Here is a 19091-nt window from a genome sequence, read left to right as displayed (position 1 = left end):
TGCCTGCAACCAAGTACAGCCCTTGACTGGAATCGAACCTGGGACCCTTCAGTCCGCAGGCTGATGCTCCACTCACTGAGCCAAACAGGTTAGGGCCCCCTAGATTTTTTATCCATTGGTGAGTTTTGCCCACAGGTTGTCTTCCTGCAGCCAGCCCATCTGCATCCTTGTCTCTCCAGGGGGGCATCACTCAGGAGTAGGTGCTGCCCAATGCTGCTCTCTGGGCTGATTTGATCCGGATGCAAGTCCCTGGTTCACATCTCTCGTGTGGGCAGCCAGATCCTCCCACATCTAGGAGTTTCATCTTGTTTCCTGTCCCGTGAGGCTTCTCTTCTTCACGAGAGTCAGGGCAGCCACCACAGCCGCAGACTAGATCAACGCCCGCAGACTACAACATCAGCAGGGCCATGGCCATGGCATTCAGTTGCCCAGGAGCCCCCTTCCCCTCTAGCAGCCTCTGGGGCAGGGGATGGTGAAATCTCACCACCGAGGCTGTGGTGGGCTCAGCAGGAACCTGTGATAAGATGCTCAAGCAGTTAGGGCAGCTGCTTTGAGGTTGGGCGGCTGGAACCCACAGGAAGTGACTCGGTGCAGAGCTGTATGCCTCCTAGGACAGGAGCTGCAGGCCAGCAAGGTTGTGGGGCATGTCTGCGGAGCTCCAGGAGCCGGGGCCAGAGGGGCCTGAGAGGTCCCCGGGGTCAGGCGGGCACTCAGGGGCCTCTGGCTCAGGTCAGTGTCCTCCTCCCGCCACGCCTGCCCCCTGGAGCCTGCCCCGCTGGAGAGCGTATGTGGCTGCCGCGGTGCTCTGCTACATCAACCTCCTCAACTACATGAACTGGTTCGTCATCGCAGGTGAGGAGGGACAGGCTTCCCGGGCAGCCCTGCCCAGCTGCCCACTGGCTGTCCTGCAAGCTTTCTTCCTGTGACGCGTCATATCCCCGCTGTCTTCACCCCCGGACATGCCAACCTAGCTTCCCAGTCCAGCCCCAAACTGAGAGTGTGCACATGGGTGGGTGGGTGAGTGAGGACAGCAGGCCTGGGCCTTCAGGCAAAGGCCAGAAGGTTCTGGGTGGAATGGTGGGGTGAGGTTGGGGAGGATGGGCAGTCTGGCCTGGTCCCTACGCTTGCTGGGTATTTGTGGGACAGCGGGCTCCGTGCAAACCTTGTACATCTGCCTTCCTTCCTCTAGGCCCCAGGGGTCAGCCTCCTCTGTCTGTCATTTCCCCATTCATTCATTCATTCATTCATTCAAAATTCAACCTTCTTTTCTCTATCCCTGATTCATTCAAAATGGACTAAGCACCAACTATGAGCAGGACCCTCTGGGTGGAGTTTGGGAACCCAGGGAAGGGGAGGCCAACTTCGTAGTTACTGAACTCAGAAATGACCATCTCTAGTAGAAACCGGTTTGGCTCAGTGGATAGAGGGTCAGCCTGTGGACTGAAGGGTCCCAGGTTCGAATCCAGTCAAGGGCACATGCTTGGGCTGTGGGCTTGGTCCCCAGGGGAGAACATGCAAGAGGCAGACATTCAACGATTCTCTCTATTCTTGATGTTTCTCTATCCTTGATGTTTCTATCCCCCTCTCCCTTCTTCTCTGAATTCAATTAAGAATATATTTAAAAAAAAATAAAAATAAAAAGAATGACCATCTCATAGGGCAGAGGGAGAAGCTTACTATCAAGACTCCTGCCAGGTAGAGAGATGCAGCCAGATGAGGAAGGTGCCACCTAGCCTGTGAGCTCAGAGGTGGCATCTGGAGGGGTTGGGATCCCTGATGCCAGGATACTGGGTGGTCAGTTACCAGCGGGGCACATCAGAGAGAGGCTGTGGAATGAACTGGACTCGGGGGCTGCAGAAAGCCCCAGATCCAGGGTCTGTCTGTGATGAACTCAGAGGGTCACAGAGGGTCACATGTGCAAGCAGCTCTAATGCAGGCAGAGTGGGGTGAGCATCAGTGGGGCGGCCCCAGGACCAACAACTGAGGGTTCTGGTAGAATCCACAGGAGAGGGAGCAATTGTTTGGGCCTTGAAGACTCAGAAAGTTGGCCAGGCTGGGAATGGGATGAGGCAAGGGCATTCAGAGAGACCGTCAGGATGAGCCGGGGCACCTGGGGCATAAGTGATGCTCTGATCACGTGCGGTGCGGGGGAGAAAGCAGGAACTTGTTCTAAAAGGGGGCTTGGGGCTAGGTCATGGACTTTATCGGCGCCAAAGCCAGGAGCCCGGACTTTCTGCTGAAGCAGTGGGGAGCCGTGGGAAATGTCTTTACGTGGGGTGAGCACAATCAGATTTGAGCCCCCGATGGAAGCAAAGTGAAGCAGGGAAGCCAGTTCAGGGGCAACTTCAGAGGGTGAGGCCAAAGCTGAAGAGGCCTGAGCTGGAGGGTGGGCCCAGGGCGTGAGGAGGGAGGGCCGGGCAGGACACGATGACCGCAGGGCCGTCATGGGTGCAGAGCTCTCGGAGCCCCACGGACAGGGGTCCCTGCTCTCACGTGTCCAGATGCCTTTGGCTGGGTCAGACCTGAGTTCCGCCTGCCCCAGGCCCTTCCCTGCTGGGACTTCCTCTGCTTGAGAGGCGAGGCCCACGGAGCGTTACTGGGAAGTAGGGGGCCTGGAGAAGTGAAACCCAGCATGGCGCCCGCTGAGGGCAGCAAGTGTGGGAAGCAGCCCTGTGGGAGGCCAGAGTGACGCTTAACGTAAACAATGAGGCTGCGCCCAAGCCCCAGAGCACCACGGGGCTGGGAGGAGCCCAGGGTCCGACCAAACCCGGGATGGGACCTCGTCCCCAAACACGGGAGATGAGTGTGGTCAGAGAGGCTTTTTATTTAGCCATTGCCTTTTCTTACCTGCTTACCTATTTATTCTTTCCAATGATTCTGTCTTATTCGTGTAGTTAAAAACATTAAAAGGGGCCGAAACCGGTTTGGCTCAGTGGTAGAGTGTCGGTCTGCGGACTGAAAGGTCCCAGGTTCGATTCCAGTCAAGGGCATGTGCGTTGGTTGTGGGCACATCCCCAGTGGGGGGTGTGCAGGAGGCAGCTGGTCGATGTTTCTCTCTCATTGACTTTTCTAGCTCTCTATCTCTCTCCCTTCCTCTCTGTAAAAGATCAATAAAATATATTTAAAAAAAAACATTAAAAGGGAAGGAAAAGGCATCTAGGTCGGTACGCCTAGATGCTGTGACAATTGGGCCCGATGTAAAAGTCTGAACATAAATCTTACTTCACTTCTCTGATCTTTTGCTCTTTCTTCGCCTGCTGACAGGTCTCGGAGGTGTGGATGGGGGGCCTTCTTCTCTTCCCCCCATCCTGTGGGCATTTCTGCAGGGCCCATTGGGGGTTTCTTCCCCCTTCTGTGACTCTGGGTAGGAAGGCAGACTGCCTCTGGCTGGCATTCTGGTCCCAGCTCTCCCGTTTCAGGCTGTGCAAGCATGGCTGGCTGGAGCCTCTGTCTCCTCGACTCTGTTGGGGGGACAAAGATAGTCCCCACTTCTTATAAGTGCCGTGTGCTGACCGATTGCGCCACTGGAGCTCCTAGTCCCTGCTTCTTGGCAAAATGCTGCAAGTTTCCAGCTCAGGGTATGACCCTCATGCATCTCATCATCCAGTGAAAGTAATGATTGTTCCTCATCAAGGCAGGGCCAGAGCCCCACCGCTCAGATACTTGGGTCCTAGGGCCCCGAAATCCTAAAATACACCAAAGAGCTGAGGGATGTCAGGGAACAGAGCCTGGTGTCAGGGGCCCGATTCCTATCTCTGCAGTAGGCTGAGGGCCCACCGCACCGCCCACGGCCTAGCAAGGTCTCAGAGGGGCTGGAGAGACCTGGCTAGTGCGGAGCAGGAGCCTGCCGCCCTCAGGGAGTTGGGGTCAAAGTCGGATCTACCTCTGAAGTGTTCCCGTGCATTCTCATGCCTGTGTGCTCACGCCTCTGGAAGAATATGAGCATATACAGGCCACGGCACATGTGTCTTTGGATGCAGATGGATGTCTGTGAATGTCTGGGGTTTGCCCGTGAGCGGGGCTGCTATGCGCAATCCCAGGGACTTCCGTTACACTGAGGCCCAATGGGTGGCTGTGCACTGGGCAGCCGCAGCCCCTCTGACTGTGATGTGAATGGCAGCCCTACACATGTGCACACGCTTGCAGGCCTGTGGGGGTGTCTTTATGTACATCTCAGTGTGTATGTGTGTGTGTGTCTGTGAGCACAGGCTCCTCTGTGAGTGTGGATCTGCGTCTCTCTGAGTATATTTCTCTGGGCATTCCTGTTTGTATGTATGCGGACCTGCATGTCTGTGTGTCTGTGTGACTATGTGCCCGTGCCTGGGAGTGCGTGCTGTGTGTGAATGTGTCTGCATAAGTCGGGGCCTTTGGGATACTGTTTCTGCATGTGTTTGACGTGCATGTGTGTGTGTGCACATGCGTGTGTGTGTGGTGGTATTATGTATAGGAGGGGGGGATAGAACAGTGGCCTGGGCACACCCTGGGCTGCCTTTCAGCTGTGGCCCTCTCCCAATGCGGGGCAGTTGCCTGGAGAGGCCCGTGGGCTGCTTCCCATTTCCTGACGCTGTCCGTCTGTCCGCAGGAGTGCTGCTGGATGTACAGAAGTTTTTCGGCATCAGTGACAGCAGTGCTGGTTTGCTGCAGACGGGTAAGGAGGGAGTCCTGGCCCGGGGCTGTGGCCGGGGCCCGGGGCCGGGCTGGGTCCTCTGGCAGGTCCTGCTCTGTGCCCAGCAATATGAGGGATTTCAGGGAACAGAGGAGGACACCGCGGACGGCGGCGGGTGAGAGGGACAGCCCGGTAGCAGAGGCGATGGCGCGGGCTGAGACTCGTGCTGGAGCAGCCAGCCCTCGGGTCTGAGTGCGGTGCTGCCGAGAGCAGGGCGTGGGGCTGGAAAGGGCTCCGAGCTCCTGATCGTGGCTGTGGAGTTGGTCACTCACCTTTCATGTTGGTTCAGCTCAGCGGGTACCGGAGCCTGGCAGGGGCTGAGAACTCCTGATGCCGGCTTTCCTCTCATGGACCTGAAAAACTGGTCACCAGGACACACAGACAGACAGACAGACAGACAAAGACCCCCACCCCCACACACGGCCTCAGAGAGGATCTGGGCCCACAGGCGCCTGCAGTCCAGCATCAGGGAGCAGCCACGTGTCCCATTCCAAGGAGGGGCAGTTGGGGTCATGTGTGCCTGCACATGCACCCCCCAAATGTGTACACACTCTGTCATGACATAGGACACACATGTGTGAATACACCCGGCCAGTAACCAGCACATGCGTGGTTCCTCCTCCTAACAGTCCACCATATCCGCATTTTAGAATAGGGCTCTCAAACTGGGGTGCGGGGAGACATAAAGATTTTCCGGAGCAGTGCCTTGAGAAAATCCATCAACAGGTCCTTCTACAGAGGACCTGCCTGGCTCTCCACTCTCCCCTCTCCCCTCCGCGTTAACCATCACCCACCCACCTTTCAGCAGGAAAGGACCCCTCTCCCCATTCTGAGTCTTACCATGGTGCCCTGCCTGGGTGTCAGACAGAGGGCCTCCTTGGGGTGCGTGGCTTTGGCTGGGGAGGGGCTGGGAGCAGAGCAGCCGGTAGAACCCCCGGGGGATTTGTCTCCAGGCCACAAATCCATGGCCAGACGCCAGGCCTCATCTCGCTGTCTCGCTGGCGTGACAGTCGGCTATTTATCTATGATTGAGAATTCAGAAGTGAGAAGGTTGTCCCAGGGACGGGTGTGGGCACATTTATTTCGATAAAAAAATGAAGCCATCATTTTAACGTCTTTCTTACAGACAACTAGCCTGATTTGCCCTGTTGGTTTGGCAAATCAGGTCTGGCTTTGCTCATTAGACTCTCGGGCAGGCATTTCTCATAAAGCGAATGAATTCGATCCGCAGCCTCGGGGATTTGGGTGAAGATATAGTTTAAAAAATACGGCAACGCTGGAAATCACATCATTTGCAACTACTTAAACGTACGAGGAAAGTGTTTTAAATGTCAGCGGAAAACACGTGCAGGGCGCGTCATTCTACACCACATGTGTCAAACACAAGGCCCTCGGGCCAAATCCGTCCCGCCAGGCCTTGCAATGTGGCCCGCACCGCGCTGTCATCACTGCACTCCGCTGCGTTTCCATCACAATGACAGTTTATGACTGTTCAGTAAACCATTCGGCCCGAGATTTAGGCTGGATTTTAGATTTTGGCCCCTTCTCTGATTGAGTTCGACACCCCTATTCTACACGCTTCTCCCGGAGGCACCAAGCAGGAGCGTTAGCGGAGCGCTGCTTCAGACCACGGCTCTCCCAGTTCTCCTGTCCCAGGCCGCCAGCTGCGGCTGGTCTGCCTCTATAATTGTAGCTAAATCGAGATCATCTCAGCTCAGTGCCCTCAAACTTCTAGATTACACAGATAATGAGTCAACATTTCCCTTTTCTGGCTCTTACCGTGGTGAATAGGATCATTACTACAAGGCCCCTGAGAAGCGAGATGCTGTGGAGGAAATAGTGTGCGTGTGTGTATGTATGAATGAGAAAGAGGGAGGGGGAGAGAGAGAGAGAGAGAGAGAGAGAGAGAGAGAGAGAGAGAGAGAGAGAGAGAGAGAGAGAGAGGGGCGGGCATGTGCAGATGTGGACATGTGAATGTGTGCGTTTGGGAGTGGGTGAAGGGCAGGGTCCTCTCTGCAGAAACAGCCCGAGAAGGTGTATGGATGGAGCGGGCAGTGGACTGGAGGCCTGATGACCGAGTGTGTCTCCAGGGACCTCCGGTGAGTATTTTAACCTTTCCAAGTCACCATGAAGTGGCCCAAAGACTCACTCTGCTGTCTGTCCTCAGGGCTGTGGGATGAAGGAAGCTGCTAAGAGAGGGCTTGGTCAAACTGTCAGAGTGGGGGAAGGGGGAAACAGTGGTCAGACCCCCTGCTCCCCAGTTGGACAGAGAAACTTCTGGAATTAATCCTATCTAATAAAGAGGCAATATGCAAATTGACTGTCACTCCAACACACAAGATGGCTGCCCCCATGTGGTCAAAGATGGCCACCCCCATATGGACACAAGATGGCTGCCACAAGATGGCTGGCAGGGGAGGGCAGTTGGAGGACTAGGCCAGCAGGGGAGGGCAGTAGGGGTGACCAGGCCAGCAGGAGAGGGCAGTTAGGTGAGACCAGGCTGGCAAGAGAGAACAGTTGTGGGGGACCAGGTCGGCAGGGGGGGGTAGTTGGGGGTGACCAGGCCAACAGGGGAGGGCAGTTGGGGCAACCAGGCCTGCAGGGGAGGGCAGTTATGGGCCATCAGGCTGGCAAGGGAGGGCAGTTGTGAGGGACCAGGCCAGTAGGGGTGGGCAGTTGGGGGCAACCAAGCTGGCAGGAGAGGGCAGTTGGGGGTGACTAGGCTGACAGGGGAGAGTAGTTGGTGGGGACCAGGCCATCGGGGGAGGGCAGTTAGGGGCAATAAGGCTGGCAGGCGAGTGTTTAGGGAGTGATCAGGCTGGCAGGCAGGTAAGTGGTTGGGAACCAGCAGTCCTGGATTGTGAGAGGCCCAGAGGGATCGGGCCTAAATGAGCAGTTGGACATCCCCCGAGGGGTCCCAGATTGGAGAGGGTGCAGGCTGGGTTGAGGGATCCCCCTCCTGCCCCACCAATGCATGAATTTCATACACCGGGCCTCTAGTTGATTAATAATATTAAAAAGGAACATTGGTGTGGCCTTTACCCTGTGCCAGGCACTATTCTTTTCTTTATTTTTTTTTGTTAATCTTCACCTGAGGATTCGAATCTATTGATTTTTAGAAACAGTGGAAGGGAGAGGGAGAGACAGAGAGAAACATCAAAGTGAAGGAGACACATAGATTGGTTGCTTCTTGCATGCACCCCGACAGGAGCCAGAGAACCTGCAACCGAGGTGCATGTCCTTGTCTGGAATAGAACCTGGGAGCCTTCCGTCCACAGGCCAAGGCTCTATCCCCTGAGCCAAACTGGCTAGGGCCCAGGCACTACTCTAAGTGCTTCTATAATATTAACTCATTTAATCTTCAAAACAATCCCATGAGGCAGGTATTATGATGATGCTCATTTTACAATGTGAACCTGAGGCACCGAGCGGCTGTGGAGCTTGCTGAAGGCCACCCAGAGCTGGGATTCAAATCCAGGCAGCTGCCTGGAGAGTCCTCCTAACCTGGTGGTCCTTGGTGACTCACTCCCACCTTGTCACAGAAGTTATTTGAACTTGGAGATGCTAGAAGGGAAAGGAGTACCTGCCTTCCCCTGAGGGGCAGGTCTCTCCAGCCCAGGGCACCTGCAGGTTTAATTAAGGTAGGGGTGTCGAACTCAATCAGAGAAGGGGCCAAAATCTAAAATCCAGCCTAAATCGCGGGCCGAATGGTTTACTGAACAGTCATAAACTGTCATTGTGATGGAAACGCAGCGGAGTGCAGTGATGACAGCGCGGTGCGGGCCACATTGCAAGGCCTGGCGGGACGGATTTGGCCCGCGGGCCTTGTGTTTGACACATGTGAATTAAGGTGTTACTGTCGGTGAAGCATCCCTGCCCAACTCTCATAAAAGCATTAGGTTTAGGGAACTATTTCTATATCCTTTGGGTAAAAAAGGTTGGTGTTAACAAGACACCAGACAACTTCCCTGGAGGAAGATTATACATTTGACGACATCAAAGCTAAACTGTCCTGCACGATGGTGGTTGAAACGACACATGCAATAAGTAATAACAGGTAACATTTATTAGGCATTTATATAAAGCCAGCCACTGCCTTTCATATGCTTTATTTTATTTCATCTTACGAGGCAAGTACTCTTACTGTCATTGAGTGGCTGAGAGGCGAACGGGAGAGTTAAGGGATGTGTCCAAGGCCACACAGCCAGGAAGGGGTGGCATCAGGATGAGCCCAGGTAATGTAGTCTCAGATCTTGCATTTTAGATCCTTAAAACAAATACGGAGGACTGGGAGGAATTATTTCCACACAACAAAGAGCCCAGTAGGAAAACCGGCAGAGGATGCTGACTTCCCTGGGAACAGCGCACAGATTAAAACATCAGCGAGACACCATTTGTTTCTCAACCATTAGATGAGCAAAAATAAAACGATTGATCCTATCAAGTGTCACGAGGGTGCTGGCATATGGTTCTGTGCAAGTGCAAATCGATACAGCCTTTTTGGAGGCCTGTTTTGGCAGCAGCTATTAAAATTATAAATGCCATTGACATCAAAGACCGTTCTCGGTGGAGTATTATATTAAATATATTTATTACATCAAATAAGGTCGAACCATATTAAAGTCTCGTGTTTGTAGGTCAAAACTGGCCTCATTTCTGCAGTTGCGTGTGGCACAACCCAATACTGGAGTGGGAGGGGCTGGAACCTGAGCCCGGGAGGAATCTGGACAGTCGTTGGGCTCAGGAAATGTCAATCATATTGTGCTCTGTGACTAGAGGCTCAGGCAGTGGGCGGGGCCCACCAAACTCTAAGGCCCTTGGATGGTGGGACTGGGTGGGGAGGGTCCAGACCTCCCCCTCACCACTTGCGGGGCGCTCAGAGGCAGTGGACACGTCCTCCGAGGAGGGTGGAGGTGAATTATTTCAGGAACAGAGCCACGGAGGGTATCTATTCACGTGGCGGAGCCATGCAAAAACGTGGCAGTTTCTTTGTCTTCACAGAATAGCAAGCGGATTCATTAACACAGCCGCCGGTTCTTAAGGGTTTACTTTAAAAAACAGTATAAACACAACTGACGTGTCAGGGGAATGCTCTACGTATTTGGGAAAACCAAGGCCTTCCCAGCCTCCAGGAATCGATGTGCTCATTCTAAACTGTGCTCATCTGCTCCAAGAAGGCTCAGGCACATCACGCACCCCTCTGCCACCCCTCACCCCCCGGCATGCACCCCTCTACTACCCCTCACCCCCAGCAGGCGCAGTCCCAGATCGGGCTCACAGAGGGCAGGAAAGCTAGGGCCCTGGTGGGCACCAACACTGTCAGCTCCATGCCAGGCTCCATGTTCATTTCTATCTCACAGCCTCAGAGGAGCTCCTGAGAGTGGGGTGGTGCTGGGTGATGATCAGAGATGTGGAGTTAGTAACCCAAGGCCACACAGCAAGCAAATAGCCACGCTGGGGTTTGAGCCTGGGAGTCAGGTCCAGCCCCTGACTTCGGGCAATGGGTTATGTGCCAGGAGGGGATTGAGGGTTCACCTTCTTTCTTCCTCCTGGGGGCCTTGACCTGCTGCCAAGGCACCCTTCTGTGGGTCTGCTGGGCCCGTCTGCCTGCTCACCTTTGTGGGGAGATGCATGCTGCCCCTTGCCTGTCCCCTCCAGTCTTCACCGGCTGCCTGCTGCTGTCTGCACCCGTGTTTGGCTACCTGGGCGACCGTCACAGCCGCAAAGCCACGCTGAGCTTTGGGATCCTCCTCTGGTCAGGGGCAGGCCTCTCCGGCTCCTTCATCCCCCCACAGGTAGGTGCTCTCTCCCCTGCACAGACCCCAGGGAATGTGTCCCTCCCCCCCTTCCCCCCTGGCCCAGCCCCATCAGCTCTGGGTGGGGCTGCTTGGGCTCCGTTCCAGGCTCCAGGTTGGCTGGGGATTCCTTCCAGGTGGAGAGAGGAGCCTGTTAGGCTTTCTTTCTTTCTTTCTTTCTTTCTTTCTTTCCTTTCTTTCTTTCTTTCTTTCTTTCTTTCTTTTCTTTCTTTCTTTCTTTCTTTCTTTCTTTCTTTCTTTCTTTCTTTCTTTCTTTCTTCCTTCCTTCCTTCCTTCCTTCCTTCCTTCCTTCCTTCCTTCCTTTCTTTCTTTCTTTCTTTTTTGTTAAAATATATTTTTATTGATTTCAGAGAGGAAGGGAGAAGGAGAATGAGATAGAAACATCAATGATGAGAGGGAATCATTGGTTGGTTGCCTTCTGCATGCCCCCCACTGAGGATCGAGCCCAAAACCCAGGCATGTGCCCTTGGCTGGAATCAAACCTGGGACCCTTCAGTCCACAGGCCTATGCTCTATTCACTGAGCCAAACCAGCTAGGGCCCGTTAGGCTTTCTTCACAGGAGCCTTCCGCTCTTGCACCTCCCGCTGCTGCTGTGGCTTCATTTCTGCCCGCTGTGCTGGGGGCGGGGTGTTGTAATACCAGCGTACAGTCTGGGGTGAGCTAGGGCTCCTGGGGGATCGGGGCAGGCAGCAGCCGCAGGCGCCAGCAGGGGGCGCCCGTGTGACTTGGGGAAGGAACCTGGGCTGGGAGGACAGCGCGGTGCCTCCTGCAGCTGCAGCCCCTCTTCCTCTCCTGGGAGCACGTGTCTCCAAGCGCCCTCGCCCCTCTGACAAACCCCCGCGGCCCCTGCCTGTGGTGGTGTCTGGAACGCACCGTGTTCTCCTGCCTGCCCGCCCAGTACTCCTGGCTCTTCTTCCTGTCCCGGGGAGCGGTGGGCATCGGCGCCGCCAGCTACTCCACCCTCGCGCCCACCATCCTGGCCGACCTGTTTGTGAGGGACCAGCGGACCCGGGTCCTGGCTATCTTCTACATCTTCATTCCTGTTGGAAGGTCAGTAGGCCCCTGGACCCACTTCTTGGGGCGGTAAACTGAGGCCCAGGGGAGTCAGAGCAGGGGCCTTTCTCACCGGGCCACCTTCCCTCTCTGAGCCTCCACTCCCATCTGTGAATGGGGACAGGAAGCTGGGGGCTGTGGGGAGGTTTGGAGAGAATACAGGTGTTCCCACATGCTAGTGCACTTTGTAGGGTGAGCAAGAGCAGCCTGGTGGGGGGCTATTCAGAGAGGGGGGCTCTGAGGGGAGGCAGGGACGTGCACTAGAGCTGGGCAGTGTCCCCACAGCGGGCAGGACAGCATGGGGCTGACAGTGAGGCCCCAAGCGCTCTGACCCAGGTTTTCTTTTCTTTTTTTTTTTTTTTTTTTAAATATATATTTTATTGATTTTTTACAGAGAGGAAGAGAGAGGGATAGAGAGTTAGAAACATCAATCAGTTGTCTCTTGCACACTCCCTACTTGGGATGTGCCCGCAACCAAGGCACATGCCCTTGACCGGAATCGAACCCGGGACCTTTCAGTCCACAGGCCAGCACTCTATCCACTGAGCCAGACCGGTTTTGGCTGACCCAGGTTTTCTGAGATCGCCTGACTCAGGCAGAGCTGGGCCTCGGGTGAGGGAGGGGCGTCCCCGCCTGGACAGACAGAGGACAGTGGTGCTGGGATGGGTGGGCCAGGGGCCAGAGGTCGCCGGTGGCCTGAGCGAGGGCAGCGGACACCTGGGCCTCACGTGGCTCACTTCCCCAGGGCAGGGCCATCGCTGCAGGGGCCGGCTCCCCGGGGTGGGGGCCCCAGGCTCCGCTGGCCGTGGCGCCCTCGCCGCCCATCCCCTTTGCCCTTCCATTGCAGCGGTCTGGGCTACGTGCTGGGGTCAGCGGTGAAGGCGCTGACGGGGAACTGGCATTGGGCCCTGCGGGTGAGTCCAGCTCCCGTTTCTCCCCTCAGCTCTCCCCTCCGCTCTCCCCCTGGGCTGAGGGGACTTTCCAGCCTCCCGTGGCCTTTGCCACTTGGCCCCGTACCCGGCGCCATGGGCGGTGATCAGTACCGGCAGCTTCAGACAGCCGGGCCTCCTATGGAATGTGGACTGTGGAAGCCATGGCCCTGGGTTCAAATCCTGGCTGCTCAGTTTGCTGGCTGTGTGACCGGAAGCAAACCACCTCGCTCCCAGGAGCCTCAGTTTGCCTATTTGTAAGACGAGGGAGGAAGTGCTGCCTTAGGAGATTAAGGAGACAAGATGGAAAGATGCTAGGGCAGGATGGGCGTGACAGAGGGAGGAGGAGGGGGCAGCAAGTACACAACAGTCTGGGCTCCAGAGCAGGGTCTGCACTGGACCGACAGGTATCAACGCTACCCCCAAGGACACTGTTAGGCTCCGTATAACCAGCACCCAGGAACTGAGCCCTCCTCCCACCACCCTCAGGGCGCAGAGCACCCCAAGAGCCTGGGCCACAGGGCTCAGTCACCCTAACGTCCCTGGGCCACAGGGGCATGAGGCACTGAGCTTCCCCGGTCCTCCTGCCCCTAGGTCATGCCCTGCCTGGAAGCTGTGGCCTTGATCCTGCTGCTCACGCTGGTTCCAGACCCGCCTCGGGGAGCTGCGGAGAAGCAGAGGGAGGCGGGGGCCCTGAGGAGCACCTGGTGTGAGGATGTCAGATACCTGGGGAGAAAGTGAGTGTCCCTGCGCCTTCCTGCTTGTCCCGGAAACCCGCTGTCTGCCCCAGAATCCCTGACCTCCCCGTCTCTGCCTCCAGGGAGCCCTGCGTGACTGCCCAAGTCCACAGCCCTTTCTTTCTCCTCTGAGCTCCCACTCACCCACCGAGATGCCCCTCCCTCGCTTGGAGGTCCCCCTGCCCCAGCCACGTGACAGAATATGGGCTGGGAGGGAAGGAAGGAGGGAGAGGGGAGGGGGTAGCATGCGCTCCAGCCTGGACTCTGCCGCTGCCTTAGCCCGAAATGACCTGAGACCTGGAGCCTCACTTTCCTTAATGGGCGTAATTCTCCAGCCTCGCCTGCTTCTGGGGCTGCTGGGAGGATGGCGGGAGTTAATCACTTACCTCTCTGAGCCTCCTGGGAGTGCACCCAGCCTCAATTCCAGGCATGGTGTGGGGGGGGGGGGGGAAGGAAGGGGGCGGGCAGACAGGAGGCAACTGCGCTCTCAGGCCTCATGATTTACCCAAATGTGGGCCACCACCAGGACCCAGGCTGTTTGTTTCAGAGCCACGAGGCCGAGGGAGGGCACCGGAGGAAGGAGCGAGGTGTGTGTGTGTGTGTGTGTGTGGGGGGGCTGCAGGGCAGCTTCTGGAGAATGTGGTGTTGGATGTGGGCCTTTCAGGCTGGGGAGCTGGTCCTAGGGGAGGGAGGAAGGCAAGGCATGATAAAGGTGTGGAGTGGGATGTGAGGGGCCTTAGGGGATGCTGGGTAGGAGGCGGAGTCCACCTGAGTGCCCAGACGATGGGAGAAGGGGAATGAACAGAAGCGGACGGCCCCTGCACCCCGGCCCTCTCCCTGCTTCAGCCAGGGTGCTTTCTCTTGCAGCTGGAGTTTTGTGTGGTCGACCCTTGGAGTGACAGCCATGGCCTTTGTGACGGGAGCTGTGGGCTTCTGGGCCCCCAAGTTTCTGTTTGAGGCTCGCGTGGTGCACGGGCTGCAGCCTCCCTGCTTCCAGCAGCCGTGTGACAGCAAGGACAGGTGAGGCCTCTGGGAGCCCTGGGCCCCGGGCCCGGGTGAGGGGGCTCTTGGTGGAGGGGTGTCAGGAGGTTCCGAGCCCCCAAACTCAATCTGTCTGGGCCCAGGCTGCTCTGCGAAGACCCCAGAGCTCGGGAGCCAGCTGGCAGCAGGAGGCTGGTCTGGCTCTGGCTGAGCCCCAGCCACCCTGCGTGTCCTGAGGCGGCTCCCTGGATCCCAGTCCCTGTCTCCCCACTCTTGGACTGTTGTGGGGGTCCAGAAGGCACTCGGGGTCGGAGTGAGCATGAAGGGACGCTTAGGCAAGTTTCCTTTGAAGGGACCCATAGTATGCAGATGGCAAACCAGGGCACTGGGAGGCCTCTTTAGTCAGCTGGCTTAGGGATTTCACCCATGCATTCATTTGTCCTTTCCCTCATTCGGGGCACTGAGAATCCGGGAAGGCTGCTGGGAGGGCGGGAGGATTCCTCAGGGAGTGCCCTATCGCTCTCTGCCCTCCTCACCCCGTTCTCCAATGACTCAGTGACTCCTGATTGAGAGAGCACCTCTCGGTCATCTCCTACTTGCTTTCTCCTCCTCCTTGAAACCCTTAATTCTATTTCTCCTCCTTCTAATTGATGCTTTCAGTCCCTCCTCCTCTCTGCCCCTGCCCCACGGGCCCTTCAAGTGCTCAGGGCTCTGAGCTCTTTCTTCCCAGTGCTCAGTGCGCTCTGAGGCTTTAGTGACGCCAGTTCTGTGCTGGGCCCCTCCCTGGCCTCTTCCTCACTCCCGAATGGCCAGAGGGAGAGCTCCCTGCGATGTCCAGGCTGACCCTTGCCCTCTCACTGTTCGTGCCCTTGCTCAAGCGATGCCCTCTGCCCACAGCTCCCTCCTCTTCTCTCCTTCTTACTCCTTAGGCTTTCACTTCACTTCAGGCCCTAAGCTATGCATCCTAGTGAAAAGCCACCTGAGGTTTTATAATTATTAGCCCTGTTGTTCCTGTGAGACAAACGAGGCGATGGAAGACCCGAGAGGGTAAGTGACTTGTCCAAGGTCACACCACTAACAGGTAACAGAGCCAGGATGCAAACCCACCTACGCCAAAGTCGGTGCCTTGAAGCTCCACCTCCTGTTGCCTCTGGAGACTCCGCTTACTGCGAATGGACTTGACCATCTCTCCACTTGGCTGGGAGCAGCTTCCTGGCACTCACCCCGCGGGTCACAGGGAAAGCACCCGGGAGGGAGCGAATGGATGCATCAAACGAGGCTGCCATGTTTGTCTTGGAGATTGCTATCTCCCTGGAGGCAAAGACTGAGTCATAACAGCCCCACAGCAGCTTGAAAAAGTGGGGGAAACAGTACTCGATTCTGTTTCCCCAAGCATCAGCGGGCTGTGTATTCCCTGGGCATCTTACCTCCCCTTTTCTCAGCTTCAGCCCCTTCATGGCACCTGTGTGAGAAACGGACGTGGACGTTTCTTCTAGAGTCCTGGGGCTGGGGTAGCAAACCACCACACACCTGGGGGCTTACAGAAGCAGACGATGTCCTCATCGCTCTGGAGGTCAGCAGTCCAAAATGGTTTCACGGGCCACAGACCCTCCGCAGGCACCATGGGAAGAACCGTTCTTGTCTCTTCCAACGCCTGGTGGCCGTCAGCCTTGGTCTGTGGCTGCATCACTCCAGGTTCTACATCTTGGCGTCTCCTCTTCTGTCTCCAATCTCCCTCTGCTTCCTTCTTCTTTTTTAAAAAATATTTTATTGATTTTTTTACAGGGAAGAAGGGAGAGGGATAAAGAGTCAGAAACATCAATGAGAGAGGAACATTAATCAGCTGCCTCCTGCACACCTCCCACTGGGGATGTGCCCACAACCCAGGTACATGCCCTTGACCGGAATCGAACCTGGGACCCTTCAGTCCGAAGGCCAACACTCTATCCACTGAGCCAAGCCAGTTAGGGCTCTGCTTCCTTCTTATAAGGACACTTGTGATTGCACTTAGGGCCCACTAATTAATGGAAGATAATGGCTCCTTCTCAAGGTCCTTGGTGCAATCACATTTTGTCATACGAGGTAACATTTGCAGGTTCCAGAGAATAGGATGGGGACATCTTGGGGGGTTATTATACAGTCTGTCACAGAGTGGGTAGAAGGGCCCAGGGTTGAAGTTCTGCACAGACTCCATCTATTAAGATGCCCTCTGTGGTTAGGATAGGCCTTAGGGGCTTGGTCGCTGGGTGTGTCCTGTGGCCACACCCTCTGCTTAGGGGTCTCCCCTGGCTACATAGCCTGTCTGAATAATCAGCCCTAACACCAATCAGTCTTGGTCTCGAAAATCTGCCAACACCGGCTCAGACTAGGGCTCAGGCAGATCGCATTCATCCGGGATTCTGGGTCACCTGACTGGGCTGAGCCGGAGCCTTGCACAGAGTGGAAGTGGGGAGGGTTCCGTGAGCGCCTTTAAGCTGCCGAAGGACCCACATGCTTTGGGAGGCAGAGGGCCAGGAAGCCCTCTGTGGAGGCCAGAAGGGACTGTGTGACCTCAGTCAGGTGCCTGCCCACCCTGGGCTCTATACTTCCTTCTGCAAACAGACTACCAGTCCTCAGCCTATGGAATGGACATTTTGCTGAAGTTGTTTAGAGGAGAGGAGTTTCTTGTGACACTCAATTTGCCAGTAACCACAGTCTTGCATGCAGGGATTATGCAGGGAATGGCAGGGCACCGGACATCCCATGAACTTCTGGAAATGCTTGGGTCTGGCCAGGTGGAGGAGTGGTGGGGGGAAGGGGAGGATAAATGGTACTCAAGGCCAAGAGAAGAATGTGGGCCAAGGCAGGGAAGCTAGAAAGCTTAGGGTAAGCTGAGAGAATTCCCAGTCCTTTGTGCAGAGGGAGGGAGAAAGAAGAGAGGGGAAGTTACACAGGTGTACGGGGGCCAATACTGGCCAAGAGCTTGCCTTGAGGACAACAGGGAGCCACCTGGGGGCTGGCAAGGTTCTGGTTACATTTGTGTTTTCAAGACGTCACATTGGTCAGTTTTGGAATCCCTTTGAGCTCCTTTAAGAGAAGGCTTAGGAGAGCGGGATGGACCAGGAGATGAAGATGTATGTTCAAATCCTTCCTCTGTCTTTTATTAGCGGGGTTATCTTGACCTTAACCTTTTCCAGTCTAACTTTCCTCATCTGTCCACCTGGGCATTCTGGGAAGGTTCAAGGAGCTCATTTGCTCAGCATGTATCTCTTGATGTCCAGCATCGTCAAGAAAATAAACCAACCTAGTCTCTGTTCTCCGGGAATTCACAGGTCACACCTTGATGACAGAGACACAGAGGTGCAATGGTGCCGAAACCAGTTTGGCTCAGTGGATAGAGCGTCGGCCTGCGGACTGAAAGGTCCCAGGTTCAATTCCGATCAAGGGCATGTACCCTGGTTGCAGGCACATCCCCAGTAGGGTGTGTGCAAGAGGCAGCTGATCGATGATTCTCTCTCATTGATGTTTTAATAACTCTCTATCTCTCTCTCTTCCTCTCTGTAAAAAATCAATAAAAAAAAATATATTTTTTAAAAAGTGCGATGGTAACTGAAGGGAATAAATGAATCAGCAGAGGGCCAGGGGAAGGCATTTCCAGAGAGGAGATCGTTGGGATGGGTCTTGAAGGATGAGTAAGAGTTTCAGTAGGTGCAAAAACTAGTGAAGTGTGTCCAGATGGAGGAATAAAAGTATGAAGTGGGAATGATAACGAAGTTGGAAGCAGATGAGGATGGAGCTGGGGGTTGGGGTTGAGGTCAGCCAGGGTCAGATCATGAAGGGACATGTATGCCAGGAGTTGGCACCAAACCTGGTAGGTGTTTGAGAGCTGGTGGAGAATGTTAGGCGGGGGGTGGGCAGGGGGACAGTCGGATCTGTGTTCTGGAAAGCACCCTCTGGGGTCCTGTATGGAAGTTGTTTTGGAGAGACAGGTGTCCTCAGGAGGGAGGTACGAGAGGGGCCACGTGGCGCTGACGTAGCCCAGGAGTAGGCGGGAAAGGCAGTGAAGGTCGGAGGGGGCTACTGGAGAGGCGTTCAAGGACAGAGAGTGGAAGGTGGAATTCCAGGAGGGAGGGTGTGCAGAATGTCTAGATCAGGGCTGAGAATCAGGGGAACTCAATAGATAAACGTTCACTTGCCTCCATTCCCATTAGTATTGGGGATAGAAGGTAAGGAGGTTGGGGTAAGGTTGGGACCATAGAATTGAGAATCTGAGTGAGAGGATGGAGAAGGTTATTGGGGTTGAAGAAGCCTGGGAACTGGGGTGCTGGGCATCCCCAGAGTGAGGCGGGAAAGGGAGCGAAGAGGTCCTGGATTCCTGCTTAGGTCCCCAAGGGCATAGGAGCACTGGCCAGCAGGGAGGGAATGGGCCCACAGACACATTTCTGTTGGGTCCCAGATCATGCACAGCGGCCGGCTGGTGGCTGCACCCACCCACTGATCAATCCCTCTCTGTTCTTTCCCACCAGCCTGATTTTTGGGGCACTGACCGTTGTAACTGGCATCATTGGGGTGATCCTGGGAGCAGAGGCTTCGAGGAGGTACAAGAAAGTCAACCCGCGGGCCGAGCCCCTCATCTGTGCCTCTAGCCTGCTCGCTGCAGCCGTCTGCCTCTACCTGGCTCTCATCCTGGCCCCGACCACACTCCTGGCCGCCTACGTAAGTGAGGGCCCTGTCGGAGGCGGGGTGAGATGGGGTGCGATGGGGTGCGATGGGGTGGGGTGGGAACTCCTGCCTGCTAAAGGTTCACACTGTGTCAGGTCTTTACGTGCATCAGGTGGATCAGTTCCTCCTGGTGGGGCTTGTTATTCCCATTTTACAGATGAGTAAGCTGACGCATACCGAGAGTTACCCAGCTAGGAAAGGGAATAA

General features: G+C 55.7%; 1 protein-coding gene across 1 annotated transcript in view; it reads left to right on the top strand.

The window, feature by feature from the left end:
- Positions 1-584: 584 nt before the first annotated feature.
- SPNS3 (sphingolipid transporter 3 (putative)) overlaps positions 585-19091 on the top strand; it is a 45959-nt gene continuing 27452 nt past the window's right edge. The window contains exons 1-8 of the mRNA XM_036452351.2: positions 585-852; positions 4583-4648; positions 10325-10461; positions 11382-11533; positions 12384-12450; positions 13060-13202; positions 14070-14222; positions 18689-18878. Coding sequence (XP_036308244.1) covers positions 645-852; positions 4583-4648; positions 10325-10461; positions 11382-11533; positions 12384-12450; positions 13060-13202; positions 14070-14222; positions 18689-18878 — 1116 coding nt within the window. The 5' untranslated portion in view covers positions 585-644. The remainder of the gene's footprint in view (positions 853-4582; positions 4649-10324; positions 10462-11381; positions 11534-12383; positions 12451-13059; positions 13203-14069; positions 14223-18688; positions 18879-19091) is intronic.

This window comes from Pipistrellus kuhlii, unplaced genomic scaffold, assembly GCF_014108245.1.
Source record: "Pipistrellus kuhlii isolate mPipKuh1 unplaced genomic scaffold, mPipKuh1.p scaffold_m20_p_23, whole genome shotgun sequence".
NCBI lineage: Eukaryota > Metazoa > Chordata > Mammalia > Chiroptera > Vespertilionidae > Pipistrellus > Pipistrellus kuhlii.
The sequence above is the reverse complement of the archived record's forward strand: the minus strand, read 5'-3'. Positions and strand labels throughout refer to the sequence as shown.